Source organism: Perissodus microlepis, chromosome 20 (genome assembly GCF_051167445.1).
Source record: "Perissodus microlepis isolate ML-2025 ecotype Zambia chromosome 20, ASM5116744v1, whole genome shotgun sequence".
NCBI lineage: Eukaryota > Metazoa > Chordata > Actinopteri > Cichliformes > Cichlidae > Perissodus > Perissodus microlepis.
Window position 1 is genome coordinate 9325443 of NC_140480.1, and position 17250 is coordinate 9342692.

The 17250-nt window shown below is 38.8% G+C and overlaps 1 protein-coding gene and 1 pseudogene across 5 annotated transcripts in view; one reads left to right on the forward strand and one right to left on the reverse strand.

The window, feature by feature from the left end:
* nphp4 (nephronophthisis 4) overlaps positions 1-17250 on the forward strand; it is a 198624-nt gene that overhangs the window by 27128 nt on the left and 154246 nt on the right. For 3 of the 4 annotated variants that reach the window (XM_084916277.1, XM_084916276.1, XM_084916275.1), the window contains exons 3-4: positions 1890-2059; positions 2784-2848. The exons of the other annotated variant lie outside the window; for it this stretch is intronic. In XM_084916277.1, coding sequence (XP_084772403.1) covers positions 1890-2059; positions 2784-2848 — 235 coding nt within the window. The remainder of the gene's footprint in view (positions 1-1889; positions 2060-2783; positions 2849-17250) is intronic. 4 annotated transcript variants of the gene reach the window in all.
* LOC146364105 (uncharacterized) lies at positions 13043-17146 on the reverse strand (annotated as a pseudogene). The gene is made up of 6 exons (XR_014798871.1): positions 17044-17146; positions 16227-16286; positions 15663-15902; positions 15402-15549; positions 14642-14751; positions 13043-14195 (listed from the first exon to the last, which is right to left on the reverse strand). The product of XR_014798871.1 is annotated as an uncharacterized LOC146364105 (transcript).

Genomic DNA, 17250 nt, shown 5'->3' on the forward strand with positions numbered 1-17250 from the left:
AGAAGAAAATGCGCGGCAAGAAGCTCCATAGGTCTGACTATGTGTGTGCATAATAACTAATATGAGCAAATGTGTGCATGTGTCCTATATCTGTGTGCGCTGTGTGGCTGTTGTAAATGTGTTGCCTTTAAACGCATGTGTGTGCGTGATCGTGCAGAGTAAGCATGTAGAAATAGACAGTGTCGTTTGTGAATGGATAGGGAAACAGGTGATCGACATAGTGATAGAAAAGAGAAGCAAATAAACCAAAGAGCAAGGTGCGCGACAAGAGAGAGAGAGGAAAAAAGAAATAAAAACAGAAACATTCCAATTAAAGCATTGGCGGAGAGTGACGGTGACGTTATACTAAATTAGCAAACTGAAATTACATAGTTAAGCAAAAGTTAATACAAGAGAGTGTGAGTGAAGAGAATAGTGTAGCGGATTCTTATCTGGTGTGCGGTCAATACAGCCATGGAGTGGTGCCAGGGTCGCGGTAGAGTTGTCCGTCCACGTAGAGCCGGTCCACGGCGATGACAGCCCGGGAGCCTTTCTGGATAAAACTACGTCGGACTGGGAAGAGGACCCTGCGTCGTTCCAGGATCTCTCTGGGGAACTGATCGTTCACGCTGAAATCCGTTCCTTTCAGCTCTCTGCCGCGACTCTTCACCTGCTCCTTCTGCTTGAAGTGGCCGAATTTGGCTACAATAGGACGTGGTCTCCCACTTCCTGTCTTCGGAGCCCCTATGCGATGCACTCTATCGAACCCTATGTTTTTCACCGTGTCCTCCGGCAGCTTCAGGTGGATTTTAATGAAGCTTCTCACGGTCGTTTCCGGGTCCTCTCCGGCAGACTCTGGAATACCAGAAAACACCAGATTATCTCTCATGCTACGGGCTTGTAAATCTATAACGGTCTCTTTTATTTTTTTATTTTCTATGTTTAATTGGGTCACATTATCGGTTAGAGATTTGACCGAGTCCCGTAGCGTGGCGTTTTCCGCAGCAAGTGTTTCCACCCTCCGCTGGCTGAACTCCAGGGATTCTTTTAGAGATTTAAATTCCCGGTGTAAGATCTCCACCAGGGACAGCCTTGCATCGAAACTGGACAATCGCTTATCGATTGACTCCAGGATGTCGACGATATCTTTGCCGGCAGGCGATGTTGTGCCGGGGGAGTCTGCCGGGCGATATCTTTTAGATGACGGCGTCTCAGCTTTGGCCGGGGAAGACGCGCTCTGGGCCTTCTTCATTACTAAATCTTCAAAGCACCGGTCGATGTATTCTTGGAGAGCGTCTAAACTCTCCTCGTTGTCCTCCAGGGTGTTAGAGATGATAGGACAGATGTTGTTAGTTATATGACAGTTGGTTAGTTTATTTGGCAATACTGAAGTTTAAAGAAACTTTGTTAAATTCTATGCTACCATTCGCTTTTTTTTTTTCCGCCAAATCTCCGGCGTCTGACGTCACCTACAACATGGGTCGCTTACCTTTCCCCCGGTCGCTTACCTTTCCCCCTGTAGTAGTGTAGTAGTAGTAGTAGTGTAATTTACTTTAAAACCATGTGCTGAGTCATGAAGTATAAGAAGGACGAAAGATGTTGGGGTACCTTTCACCTGCAGATGCCACTCTTCATCAGCTAAGTGATTTGAAAGTTTTGTCTTCTTTAAGCAGTACAGTTTAGATCCCAGATGTCTGTGATTGACAAGTTGCTGCCATTGTACCATGTTATATAGAAATTTACACCTTTGATGCCACACATAGGTTAAAAAAAACTATTAAACAAAGCAAGATGATGATGGCCAACACGTAAGAGGATGCAAAACCAGGTTTCCACAAATCATTGGCCCTGTTATTTTCATTTTGGCTTAATTTCGGATCTTTTTTTACTCCTTGTGTTTCTTTTTCTAGGTACTGTATGTCCATACGTCTTTGACTTTACCCAGCACACTGTTGGTTCTGGAGTTGGTGTCATTATCACCCAGACCAGACTGCTCTCATCAGGCTCTGGGACGAGGCTTTACTGTCCTGGAGCTTTTCACCAACAGGCCAGACACCCCAGCTGCTGATGGGGAGAGAAGGTGATTAGTCCATTCTTAATTCCTCTGCCAAAGGATTAATGAACTTTCTCATGAAGAGATTATTAAAGAGCAGGTGTATTTAGAGTGAAAGAGTTTCTGCCAGAATATTATCCAGGGACTTAGAGTTCACCTAGTTTGCTTGGTCTTTCAAATTTTTAGATCAGTATTCATGTGTAACATATAGATATGGCTTTTTACTCCATGTAGACCTACTATTGTGTGTAAGGTGTTTAAATCAACTAGGGTTTGCTATGTTGGTAAGTACAGTGGAACCCCGACTTACGAAATTAATTCGTTCCCGAGGGTCTTTCGTAAGTCGAAAATTTTCGTAAGTCAAAGCACCCATCGCGCCTTTTGAGTGAACGATAGGCTAATTGCTAACTGCAACAACAATACGTCGTTCAAGTGGAACAGCGAAGCGCAAGTACGAAAGCCAAGGGGGTTGTCACATGATTCGGAAGGCATTGTGGGCATTGTAGGCATTTTGGGCTCAGCCAATCAGAGCCAGCGGATTTCGTTACGCTGGCATTTTGCCGTAACACGAGCAGAAATATTGCCGTTAAGTGCCTTCGTAACTTGAATTTTTCGTTAAATGGGGTATTCGTAAGTCGGGGTTCCACTGTAGTAGAATTATATGTAGCTTGTGTGTTTTTGTTATGTGGGGATCTATAGGAGTTTTCTTTACGTGTGAAGTCATGGGTGTTGGTGTTATTTTATGTCCTAGGCTGAATCTACATCACGGATCACCAAGAGCCTTGCTTCACCCTCTAATAAAGGACGCTGTTGACTGTAAGAATACTTTATTCATACTATCTATTTATCAGGTGTATTCGCTTTAGGTATTTTTCTCTAGAGTACTCTGGCATGAAAGCTGCTAGGACCACAGTGTATGTGGTCTTTAGCAGTATTTACTTCCAGGCCAGCGAATCTACCTGTATTTGACGTAAAACTTTGACGCCCATTTAATTTTTAGCTGGGGTTAGGGTTAGAGAAACGGCTGTCAACCAAATGTTTTGAGCTGAACAGTTTTGAACTTTGCTACATTACAAAAATGTGAGCTGTTCAAAAAGTGCATTATACCTGTGATTCATTTGCTGCTCATACTATCTGAAGGGATTATGTCATCAGGTGTAACCTTTGGAAAGGTTACCGTTATTGTAGTGGTGACCTGTTCTGTCAGTTTTTTCTTTGTACAGAGTCAATCTGCATAAATCTAACTCACAAAACTAAATGCTCTGTACTATGAGCTACAAAATTCAGGGAAGCAAAATAAAATAGTTGCAGTAGTTATTTTAGGTCAGCTAAAGTGACACAGAGATACTAAAACTTGACTGACGACTAAAGAAGTCTTTGGTGGGGAAAATCAAACAGTTGTTTGCAGTTGGTGCTAGAATAAAAAGTTACAGCTGATAAACAGTATAATAGAGAATGACAGCCAAATGCGAAATAGAGATCAGAGATATAGTAATTATAGTGAGATGATGGGACATCAGGAGGCATTGTGTGGGCCCTCTGCCATGTAAAGTGATGCAAAGATGTGTCATTTGTCAACTAGTATTTTAACTTTTTTTTTTTTTAACCAGGTACCATCGCATAAAGATAGCACTTTGGTCAGCTTACATGAAAGAGGGTGTTCAAGAGAGAAAAGGCAGTGACAGATAGCCAGACGTCATACTGTAATGATGATAAAGATGGCCTCTCAGCGCTTGAATCTTGTTTAAAAATAGTGATCATGACGCAAACTTTCAGAAATATTTTCCATTTGGTCGATCACATCAAAGTGCCACAAAGGTGTGTGTGTAACAAACTAAGAACAAGGACTAGAAAGAGAGGAAGACTTTACAGCAGAGGCAGTAGAGTTATAATAATTAAAAAAAATATATACAGTTTTTTTTAAGCATGTCATTTTTGACAGATTACAACTCCGAGGTCCATCTACAGTAACATCGAGTAATTGACTTGAATCATTTTCAAGGACAGTGCTCAAGCTGACAGTTGTTTTATTAACATAACATCAAGCGTTACATGGTAGAATCCTCACTCAAAGACTTTAAGTGAGTCAGGGACCATGGGTCACTGAAGGCTGCAGCTGCACCTTTGTGCAAAAGAAGGGCAGGCTCCAGGATTTCCTTCTGGTGAAGGCACTCCTGGCAGGCTTGGAAAGTCCTGTTTTAAGGTGCTTTTGCCAACTTTTGATCCTTTCCCCTGGGAGAAATGTTTCCACTTCAAAACTGTTTTAGTGCTAATGGAAAAAGAGACAGATTAAATAAATTGTAGGTACATTATGACATAATTTTTATAACCCTATCCTTTTTAAAATTGACAAAGAGAAAGTCTAACACAACCTGATTCCCAGAGTGGGCATTTCTTAGTGTAGACGATCTAGTCATCAATTTTGCAAATTTATATAGGCTGACAGAGGCATCCCCTACCTGATGTTAGAGAGGAGAGAGGTGTGATGTAAGGGGATTTCTGACACCAGCAGTTGTACCGACCCTAAAGCCTGCTTAAGCCACTCATTTGAAGCAGACAAGACCTTCTTCACCTTGAAAATATTTTCCCAGGTAGCACTTGGTCAATGGATTATTGACTATATGACCTCAATGTTTTTTTTTTCAAGGCCATTTCCCCCCCTTTGAGACAAAGTGCAGGTTTTCACTCCCTGGTAAAAGCTGACAGTTTTGGTTATCTGGTTTACCTTAGATTTAGAGTTGTTTTGGATAATTCTTGGGTTTTCTGCTAAAGCACTGGGTTGATCTAGAATTGTCTTTGATTGACTTAAAGCCAAGGCTATGAATTACAAAACAGACGTGCCTCACAGTATGAATAACACGGTGCCCAGTGAGAGCCAGAGTTCCTGTCTTGGCTATCATGTCACATGAATATTAGAAAACCTCCTCTCAAACGGACTGTTATGCTCTCTGAATTATTAAACATAAGCCTGTTATTTAGTGGAAAGTTGCTTCTTTCTTTTAAGAGCCATGTTGCTGCTGCTTTTGCTGTAGCTCTTTTGTGTCCAAAGCCTTTTTTCTTAACTTTTAATAACTTTTAGTTTCATCCACTGTGACAGAGACCCGCAGTCCCTATCTGCTGGGTGACATGGAATACTTAGGAGTGGTTTTATTATTTTATTTTATTTTTTAAATAAGTGTCTAAAAAATTTTTGTGCAGAAGTGAATTAAGCACGTTCTTATAGTGGCCATTCATGTCTTATGGTGTGGAAGAATTATAATGAGAAATCATTCCCTAGAGGATGTTTCTTTTTACCCTTCATTCATTAGCAATTCCACATTATGTAATTTCCCTGACTTTGTTTTTGAAAATACTGTGGCTCTGGAGAAGGATAATATCTTTTTTTATGTCTTGATGTGTTGCAAATGAGTCTGGGGTTAAAAGTTGAATTGAATAAAACTGAATGAATTTAAATAAAAAATGGCTGGATTTCCACACGTCTGCTATATTACAGAGATAGCAAGCATTATAAACCCTCTAATGCTTGCTTGATAGCAACCATTAGAGGGTGTTTCCTTATAGTAATTATAAAAGCTGCTAGCTTAAGGGCTCACACATTTTAGTCCAGAAATGACCACACACAGCAAACATATCACTTTTCTATCTCTATGCACTCTATGCAGTCTTGTGAAAAAATAATAGCACACTTACTGGTTCCATTAGGAATAAAAGGGTAAGTAGCAGGCAGGTGTTGCTATATAGATACACTTGATTAACTGATCTTCAGTAAGTGTGACCATCTGAATAAAATAATAAGTTTTGACAGCCTGCTGGTCTGGAGCGCAATGCTACAGTTTTCACAGAAGTGGACATCCCAGCAAATTCACCCCAAGGTCAGTTTGTGCAATGCTCAGAAATTGCAAGAAAACCCAAGAGCTACCCCAGTTAGGATGTTAAATGTTAAAGTTCATGACAGTGCAGTTAGGAAAAGACTGAACTGTAATAGCGTGTTTGGAAGGGTTGTCAGGAGAAATCCTGTTCTTTCTAAAAAAGAATCTGGCAGCAAAGTTGTATCTCAACAAAAGACTTTTGCAACAGTGCCACTTGGACTGATGAGACCAAAGTGGAGATGTTTGACCATAATACACAGTACCATGTTTGGTGAAAGTGAAACACAGCATATCAGCACAAACACCTCATACCAGCTCTCAAGCATGGTGCTGAAGGGTGATGGTTTTAGGCAGTGTGTGATTATCAAATACTTTTATCAAAATAAAAAGTATGTCGTACAGCTCTCTTCATGGCCTTTCATCATATATCTTATAGTTAATTTGGTGTCTTTAATTTTTTTCCAAGGTCAACTTTGACCTTGGGAGCTAATGATCAAGGTCAAGGTCAACCACTTAAGCCAACTGAGGTACTCATGCCCTCAAGGCCTGGTAGATTGGTTTGAAGTTTGAAGATGACCCATGAAAAACCTGTGGATAATATAAAGCTTTTTACATTTGGTGTGTGACCTTGACCCGATTTTCACCAAAATTAAATAAGCTTTAGCTGTTATGGGTTTATACCATCACACAAAATTTGAGCATCATATCTTTCCTATCTGTCAGACAGATAGACGGAAAGACAAATGAACAAATGGAATTACATAGTCTCTCCCTTTGGGGGAGAAAAAAAGATGAAAGGGCTAAAAGCTTAAAAAAAAATGACAATAAACAAAAAAATCTGTAGTATTTTTTTCTCTTGTCTATTGATGTATTAAACCTTGTACTGCTTCCATTTATGTCTTTGTGATTGTGTGTACTGTGTAAATACTGTGTGAACCTGCCTTATTCAAAAACATCAAGAAAACTTTGAGCCATCTGTATACAATAGTATACAGCCACCACTTGTGCTTTATTTGTAGGCACACTCAGCCGGACAAGCATTCTTTCCACTGTTTGCGGGGCAAAATGCAGCCTTTATCAAAACAATCTACTGAGAATTGTCTGCTAAATCACAATATAAAGCCTTAAAATTAATCAGTAGCAACTTTTGTTTCCTTTTTGCAATTTTTTCATGGGAAAATGCATTCATGGGGTTCTTCTTTACGTAAAAATAAAGATAGATCAATGGAAAGAGTGAGTGAAGCGTACGTTTGAAAATGGACCCAATCAATCCAAATGTCAGCAAATTCAAGTTCATGTGCTTTTGGACAGGAGAAAAAGAAATGGGATTTAAGGTTGTGACAGATTTCTACAGTCACATTCAAACGACATTATGGTCACGCTATGCTTTTACTTGACCAACACACTATTACTTTGAGTTAATTAAAGAGGATTTATTTCTTTAATATAACTTATTACGAGATTATGGCATACAAAGCTAGGGGGGAAATGCATTTAAAACTGACAGGCCTCGCTGACTGATGCTCTGAAAGTTTCTAAGCCCATTCAACATGTAATTTTTTTGATTCTAGAAAACTTTAAGTCGGCATTTTTACAGAGCTACCCATCCATTGACGTGAAGAATATCAGTTATTTGAAAACTGTCACCTAAAACCACTGAAACGTAAATGTGAGCTTTTACCCCCCACACATACAGAAAATTGTGTTCTGTGTATGTTTATATAGAAAGTAAAGGTTAATGGATGTATTTAAAAGTTTCACAGTCTGTTATAACAACATAATTTCATAAAGATAATGAATGCCTAGTATGGCAGGTCGTAGTGCCAATATAACCAGTGACTGTCTGCCTCTGGTTGAGTGAAATGGATGGCAACACAGGCAGCTGTAGCGATAGTGTTCTGCTGGGCTTCAGCTGAGCTAATTCTGGTCAGTGAACTTGTGCTTTCAACTATGTCTGTTGTGTCGGTCTTTTTATTATAACTGTCAAATAATGTAAATTGGTGTGTGGTTACTTTTGTAGTCCTTATAAAAAGTCTGTACTCCACTTTTGGTGAGTGAGAATCTTGTTTTTTAACTATATGTCTATTAACAATTACCAGATATGTCTGGCGATGCACTTATACAGTCTATAGATGCATCTTACTAACCAGGGTTTCTAGCAAAACTCTAGCATAACTATGTCCTCTACCGTATGATCTAAGTATTGTGACAGTGATAAGCTAAAATACAGGCTTCAAAACTGAGATCACAAACCAATATGAGATGCCACATGGGGCTTTGTCCATCTTCTGTATACAGTCTATGGGGATTGCAAAACTGGGTTATTTAAATGTGAAGCACCTACAGTGTTCAGTGATAAAATGAGGGGAGAAATATTATTCTGAAATGCTGTAGACTTATTTGAAACCCGTGATACTGGGTAAGCAAGCATCTTTTTTTTTCTTTAACTGTATGTGAATTGTCTTCACATTTAGATTTTTTTTTTACTAGACCACATACGCTTAAATTGTTACTAATTTTAGGCATAGGCTTGGTGACCTTTATATCAGAAAACCAGTGGAGCAAAGATGTAGATAAAGCAAAAGATTAATATGACAAAAGTATTTTCACACCAGCCCAAGCTACTTTGGCTTTAACTTCAACTTCACTCTTTCAGCGCCACCTGTGGGTGAAGTACCTCAGTCATAATGTGATGAAATGTAATTCTTTTTTAAGAATTGTTTTATTCATTTTCTTCTGTTTTTTGCTGAACAAACACTGGCAAAGTAAATAAAAGACACCTAATTCTTGTCATATAATTGAAATGAACGTCAGGGTAAATTATCTGATAAATAAGGTCAGATGTTGGGAAAAAAAGACTAGTGCAGCCTGGCCTTATTAAAAGAAGACAAACAAAAGTGTTTCATGACTCTAAAAACATGACATCATAGATAAACATATTTCATCTTCCAGCAGAAGATAAAGTTTGCTTCAATGGTTAAACACTGCTCTAGTCTATAAAACACAGTTCATATAAAAGGCATACAATTGTCCTTCCGTATTGAGTTTCATTATACAATTTGAATTGGAGAGAGCTTAAGACAGGAGAAAATGGTGGCAGCAAAGAAGTCAAAAACCCCCCATTTTCCAGTGCTGGAGTCAGGGTCAAGAGGCAGGAAATGGGAAAAGGAGGAAAAATGAAAGGAAGGAAGTTGCCGTGGGGCTTTTGAAAGTCTTAAAGGATAAAAGCATGAAGGGAGGCAGTATGCTCATTGGCCTGATCTAAGCTTCTCCTCTCAACCAACTGGGAGAAAAGGGGAAGACGCAGAGAGAAGAAAAACTGAAATGAGGATCGAGAGCTGCTCTGGGGACCTGTTAATGTGATGAGAGGACACACAGATGGTACATTGTGTTCACATTAGCATAGCCTTATTTGAAGCCATGATGCATTAATTTATTGTGTATGTCTGAGCATAAGAGGATAGAAAGGTTGTGTCATGACAGATTTTGTCAATTACACACTTAAAAATCCTATCTGTGGCCAAAAAGGAGGTTTTTCAGTGCTTTCAGCAGAGTTATTGCTGTAAATGCTACAAAAGTGTTTGCTTTCGTCACTGCTATGTTTAGTTTGCAATTAAACTATGCTTTTTATGCAACTCCTTGAGGCTCAAATTGAGCTAGGTTGAAGTCATCATCATGGTGAGGTTTTTCTTGCTGTTATATCTCTTGGTAACTGATTAAACACAGCACTGGTCGCAGGTACATCAACTTCCTCTAGATAGGCTGGTGCCTATTTGCACCAACAAGGTAGGAGCCCATCTAAGCTACTATAGGGCCATAGGCAGGGTACACCCTGGACAGGCTGCCAGTCTGTTGCAGGCCCACAGAGAGACAGACAACCATTCACACTTACGTTCACATCTATGAACAATTTAGAATCACCAATAAACTAAACCCCTTTGGACTGTGGGAGTACCCAGACGCAGACACAGGGAGAGCATGCAAGCTCCACGCAGAAACGCCCCGGGCAGATGTGGAGTTGCTGCGAGGCAACAGTGCTAACCACAGCGCCACCATGCTGCCACCTGACAGTAAAAAAATATGTTATTATGACGTTTTTTTAAAAAATAAAACGACAGTGCACATAATACAGTAAAGGCAATACAGACATTTTTCTCTCATGCGTAGAACCAACTGGGTTTCTGGTGGGATCGGGTCGTGAGAGTGACCACTGAGCCGTACATTGTTGTGTGGATTTAAACGATGCAGCAAAGCAAAGAATTTTCATCAACAGTTTTTTGTAATCTGACTTACTTGATGAATCACCACAGGCCTATTAGAATTCATTTTAAGATAAAATAAATGTTTTAGTATAATGTGAGTGGACAAGTAGCTAACCTTTGATGTGAGGCTTGAGAGAGAAATTTGGACTTGCCAGATGACTTGGATTTGAATCTATTTACTTAGTTAATAGTCTGGGAGCTCAAATTACCCCCCAAAATACTCAAAAATTCCCTGCTGAACAGCTCTGCCAAATAGTCCTGAGTAATTAGCTATATCACCAATGTCATTATGATTTAATGCACACACATTAGGAAATTGTTAGATCTTGATTTAGAGTATACTCTAAATTCTGATTAAAGAAAACAAATTAAAAAAAGTCAAAATAAAAGGAATTGGTTTCGACAGATAAACCAGTAGTTCTGTAGATTTTTATCCAGTGTATCGCCTCCCTGCAGGAGTCCAGATGATTCAGATGTGCTAATTATAGTAAATCCTAATAATCATATTGGTAATGATTTAGTACCTTGTTTTGTAAATACAGCCAGAACATTGCACTTATTAAAGAGAATTAACAAGGTCCCAAAAGCGATTGATCCTCTTCTCACTCATCCCTTTGTATCTCACAGGTGGTCTCTACACCCTTGTGTACAATATTTCCCTCTTCATCATGTCTCAGACGACAGTATCTTTCCCTCCCGCTGGTAGTTACCTTAATAGCTCACCTCACAGTTGAGTGATGTCATTCATTACGCGCCTGCTTCACACTGCTGAGTATTATATGGCTGTCGCTGTCACACCGTGATCTCTGATTCACCCTGAACCTGAATGCAGTACAGTTAAGCCTGATTTGTAGACACAAGCTGCTGCGGTACCTATTTATCATTCAGTTTAAGCAAATGAGCATCTTAAAACACAACGACTAAAGTTGATCTGATGTTTCTTACACTCTTCCAATCAAAATGACATAGTTCAACTTGTACTGAAAAACTCTGTAACCTAACATAATGAATTATGTATTTAATGTAGTAAGTTTGATTCACTGCAAAAAATGAATATAAAGCCAGCAAATGTTAAACGAACAAGTGCCCCTGTATGTGCTTGACTTTCAGTAATGCCTAAGCTCTCATCTTTATCACTTCTTCTACACAACCTTCTCCCAAAACCACTACCTCTGTTTGATGCCGAGCCATTTTTTTGTTATTTTTTTCCCAACGCTCTCCAGTTTCTCGGTTTCACATCTCTTGCCAAGTTGCTGCTCAACTGACTCTGCGGTACCACACTCTGCTGTAAGGAAATTTTGGGGTAGTTTTCTAATCTATGCACAGCATCTGACTGAAACCCAAGCTTGATGCATAATGAATAACACGAAATAAAAGATGAAAAAGTTGCAGACACCTGGGCACCATCTGTGTCAAGAAAGTTCTGTGTTTCTTTTCCCTTTTCCTTTCTCTGCCCATCCTACTTTTCCCTCCCTCCTGTGTGTTCATGGTAAGAAACACCCTTTCAGTGAGAGCTGCTGTTGCCACTAAAAACGTCTGTAGAACAGTTGACACAGTACGACAATCTTAGAATTTTTCCCAAACCCCTTTTCTTCTTCTTCTACTTAATCTTTTTTGTTGGATTTTGACATAAGCACTTTTTTTGTACTGGTAGAGAGAGTTAAAGGGTTTGTGTGGGATGAGTCATAGACAGGGAGGGGAGGGGAACACAGTGATATACTCCATCATCTTCTTTCCTTCTCAATCCCCTTTCAGTGACTTTAGCGATAAAGGTACTAGCGCTGCCCTGAAAATGGATGAAAAGCTGTCTACATCCGAAATGGACGTTCTGTCCATCCTTTTTGGGACTTCAACAGCTTTTCATAAAAATATTATTCTGTGCAGTTGGACGAGAAAAACTAACATTATATGTTTTGCTGATTTTTTTTAATTTTTAATTTAATTTTTTAAGCTTAAATATACATGTGTGTGATAGATTTTTATATCATTGAACTTTGTTCTTTTTATTTTCCAAACTCTGATGCATACAGGGGAAAAAACAGCTTCTGTGTGGCTGAGATTCAGCAATTTTTCCAGACTACTGGATTTTGAGTAGTTTTTCTTATAACTGCAGTGCTGCCTCATCATATTTTGATGCCTGGTGCTTTGGTCTAAAGAAGAGAGTAGACTGGGTTTTTGCGGGCACATTCACAGTCATTGTATTTGTATTAACATATACCATTAACAGTCTTTAATCTTTTGCACAACTCCTTTGCAAGGCGAAAAAGGAAATGTACAAATCTGATTTGAGTTTCAAACACAACATTGTGCCTTCCACAGAGCAGACAAAAGGGTATCCATAAATAGGATAGGAGGAGTTGCAGAGAATATTTTGGCAGGGCTCATACTGTGGAAGATCCAAAATGACACAAAGGTAATCCTATAAAACCCCAACTGCAGGGGGGTTACTTGTCGGAGTGAGTACTCGCAAGCATTAAAGATCTTTAACCATACTGCAATGCTGTTAGGGCTGAGCTCATTTTTAACCTTGCACTGGAAAAAATGGCCCTCCAAAAACAAGAAAAAAAAAACTTAATACAAGATATTTTTTGCTTGAAATAAGTGAAAAAATCTGCCAATGGAACAAGTGAAAATTCTCTTGACAAGATTTCTTGAAATAAGACAGTGAATCAAGCCTTACGAGATCTTGAAATTAGCTGGAAAAACTCATTCTTAGCTATATTTTACTAGTGTTGTGAAGTTTGTGTCTCATAATAAGTTTGTGGTGCTCAAAAGTAGTATTTTCCCCTCAAAAATAGCATTTTTTCTATAAACCTCCCAACATCATCCTCATTGTTTTCAGTGTATATAACTTAGTTTCAGTTCTAAAAATGTGACACCAATCTAGATTTAAGTCCAGCACCTTACTTGAAATAAGATTAGAAATTGGCATTTCGAGACAAAATGTATTAAAGTTAGCATTCTTTTACTAGTATTAGGCAATCTTTTTTGTAATAATTCTCTATTTCTAGTGCATTTACCCGATATTCAAGACTTTTACCTACTGCTTATAAGACAAAAAAAATGAGAACTATAGACTTCAAAAGCAACAACTTCATTGATAAAACCCCATAAACAGAGGGGACTACATAAAAGAAAGCCATTTTGCAGTGACTTTTTTCCCCTGCCCAATCTAACACTAAACACACCTGTAACATATGTGTATTGCACAGGCAAAGTACAGACAAACACTGCTAGGCTAAAACTCCTCAACCTGTAACATTTATTATTACAAAGTGCTTTTAACATGAACATTTGACCACATTCTTCAAACAATACCATTAAGGATGCACAGTATTTGATTTTTCAGCTATATCTAATATTTTACAGTTGTACTAGCCAATACCCAATAAAGCAATTCTTACTTTTATACCAAACTAGTCAGTCTCAGCTTAGTCAATTTACTCTTTCACAGTAGAGCCTATTTTCTGAATAGTCTTCTGTCTAAACTCAACATTAAAAAAAAAAAAAATCTTAAAATTAACTAAAAGCGAGGCTGTCTCTGCACTGCACAAACCAAACACAAAATGTCGGCATGTTAGCCAATATTATCGTGCACCCTTAATTATAACACTGGGCTAACCTGGCCAAATTACAAACAAAAATCAATCGCAACCAACTGTAGTAGCCGTGGAAGGAGAGAGGAAGTGCTTTCCTATAGTCCATCTGACCATATTGGCTTTACTGGCCAATAAAAGCAGTCCACTCAGCCATGCTCTTCTTGTAAGATGATGTGAGATCTCTCTCATGGATTTTGTCCAAGAGAACCTCCGTCTGTATGACGGAAAGCAGAGTGGCTACACACTTTGGGTATGTAAGGTGAAGGGTGTAATAGTAGGCCATAAGGTATAAAGCACCCTCGGTAACCAAGTCTTTTGGAAACGTGGTTATTGGCACATCTCCTACCGCTAGGATGCAGTTGGATGGACTCACAATCAGGACTGGGCAGGAGAGAGGACGTTTCATCAGATAGGTATTAGGGTCTTCTTGGTCCTTTAACACATAACACAGACATACTTTTGTAAGGATGATGCACTTTTGTTTCAAACACATAACTAAAGCTAAATTACAACAAAAGTTGAGGTTCTGAGAAAACATCTGAAATTGCTACTTTTAATTATTCTCGATGGAATTACTGTTCACATCTGTCTAGCCTTCCTGAAAAACAGAAAACCAAGGCTACATTTAATTAGGTATCATTGAGGTGATAAAAATGTGCTACCACGTAATGCATCCATGTTTGTATTTACTGGTAACAGAGATCTAACCTGTGAGAACCCTCATTCCAAAAATGTGTTTTAGGTGCCTTTTGAAGGCTTAGAACATATAATATGTGAATATAAAATACTTTGGCACTCATCAGAAGAAGCATTTTTTTAATACTGTTGTCCCAAAAAGAACAAAAACAAAAAACAACTGCTACATTTTACACAACTCACCTCAAGGACATGCACCAGAGCCTCACTCGCATCCCGTGCCCTCTTTGGAGGAGCAGAGGTGGATGGGAACAGTGATGGCAGCACATGTAGGATCTCAAGAGCCTGTTCAGCTATACAGAAAAAAGAATCATCATCTCATTACCACACTTAAACAAAATCCTCAAGATCAAAAAAAACAAAACAACAACAAATATTTGGCCAGTGACGACCATCGTGGATTGAAAAGGTGAACAACAAGACACTAGCACATGAAAGTTAAAGCTGTAATCCATAGTTTAAGCTTGTCACAGTAACCTAAAAAAAATGCTAAATGGTGTAGATAATTGTTGTATACTGTGTTTACAGTAGGCTAATATGACTTATGCTTGAATGCTAACTACACCTACATTGACCTACATTGCATTAATGTCAGTCTGTAAAACTTAATGCTGAGGAGGGGAGGGAGGGGGAACAAAAAGTGATTTATCTTACATTGTATGTTGTGTAGTGAGCCTACACAACAACCTTTTCCTAAACTGGCCTGTTGGTTTGTATTTTTAGCCTTTTGTAGCGTTGAGTCTGTTTTCCCTGCGCGTAACTAGTAAAGGTGCGGCTTTCAGCTCCTTCAAGAAGGAGAGGGGAGTGGGGGATTAGGCCTTTAAAATTTCAAATTCTCCTCCTCCTGTCCTCAGTGACATTACTTTACGGACTACTGCTTTAACATGCTTAAAGATCCAAACTATACTCTGATGACCAATAACACCAAAACATCATTGCTTACCTTTATCCATTCCCATTGGGGGCTTCAGCGTCTTTTTCCATACACCAAAAAACTGCACCTTCTGGCAGAAATCTTGCCATCTTCCCTTCAGTTCATTGATGAAGTTGGCATTTTCTTTATCCAAAATGCGATGAAGCTCCTCCATCACCTATAAAATATTCAGCATACCAATACAAACATGTCAATGCATCACTGAGGAGCAAGAAGTTGGTATGATAAACATTGTTTGGCTTGAATCACGTGGATTCAACAATGACTTACATGTCCAATGTCCTTGAAGCAAGGATATGCTTCTAGAACCTTTTTGTGTCTGTCCTCCTCGCGAATAGTATTTGAATCAATGAATGCTCTTCTGGCTGAAAATTCCAAATCCAGGAGCTGAGAGACATCCTGGTGGTTTGGGTTTTTTTCTTTTAAACAAAGTTTGTAGGGTCTTGTAGTGTTTGGCCAAGGTTGCTGGACAGTGGGTGTCTGGACTGTTGATATCTGCAGGCTTGTTTGCTGCAAGACACAAAATTACATAAATAATGTCTCTCACTTTAAAAAAAAATCTTATGTCATTAAAATGACAAATGTCAGAAATCTGCCATAAAAAAAAATATAGACTATACTTTAATGGAGTTAAATCTTTAAAAAAAAAAAAAAAAAAACTACAGCTCTGAACTTAACTATTAAATACTTATTCATTTTTCAAAATATTTACCATGTAAATGCCAATTTACATATGGTCATGCAATGATATACAATTATATGTAGGCACACAAGTGCACCCCTACAAAGATGTGCACACACACACACACACACGAGGCAGTTGGATGGACTCACTATTAGGACTTGGCAGGGTAGAGGGTTCTTCTTCAAGTAGGTTTTGTGCTTTCCTTTTTCCTTAAAGACATAGCAAAGAGATATTTTGTGTCAGGGTAATACATTTTAAAAATTAGTTTGGAACCTAAATTAAAAAAAAACAGTTAAAAAGAGAAAAAAAAAAGCCTCTAGTGAGGCACATTGTTTTTTAAAAACATTTCTTTACATGATATACTGAGTGGTTATAGACAGTGATGTTGCACAGACTTATACTATAAACACACCACAGTACCCAGCTCTTTAAGTTTATAATATACTGGCTTTCATTAATACCAATACTTTATTAACATTAATTTCCACAGAAATGTTAACAAACTGATGATAAAACAGGAAAAATGTGATGTGGTTATATATATATATATATATTTGCTGGTATAACTCTGTTCTGGATGTCACCACTCATACATGAAAGATTAGATATGGGCATTAAAAACAGGACAAGGATCAGATGGGGTGGAACTGGATTGATCAGTTGTTACTGCAGGTCACTGACCAGCCTCTAGGCCTGTGTGCCTGGAGCTTTAGCAATCGATTTCACAGCGATTTCCAGCAACCACTTCCAAAAATATGCATATTCTACTGCTTATGTGTTACCTTTAGGTTCCTCAATGCCATTGTCTTAAAACAAGCTACTGAAGTGAATGGAGCATCATGTATTGATTGTTACTGATGCTGTTGAAGGTGCAGTCATTAACCCTGTCAGAGAGAAAGATTGCAATGCTTTGCCAGGCTTGAAGGAAACCAACATACGCAGCGCATCAAACTCCACTTGACTCACCTTCCAAATGATCTGTGCTTTGTGTTGATGGCAGGAGTTGTGGGTTGTTGCTTGTCGTTGGACGACCTCCTTGAATGATGACGATGTCTGCTTTATTGCTCATGCCTTGTGTCTCATCTACGCTGCAGTGCCCCTCTGGACGAGCGTGTTTTCCAAGTTGAATTGTTGTCATTTCAGTTTCAGCCCTGGAAAATGATGCTTGGAGTG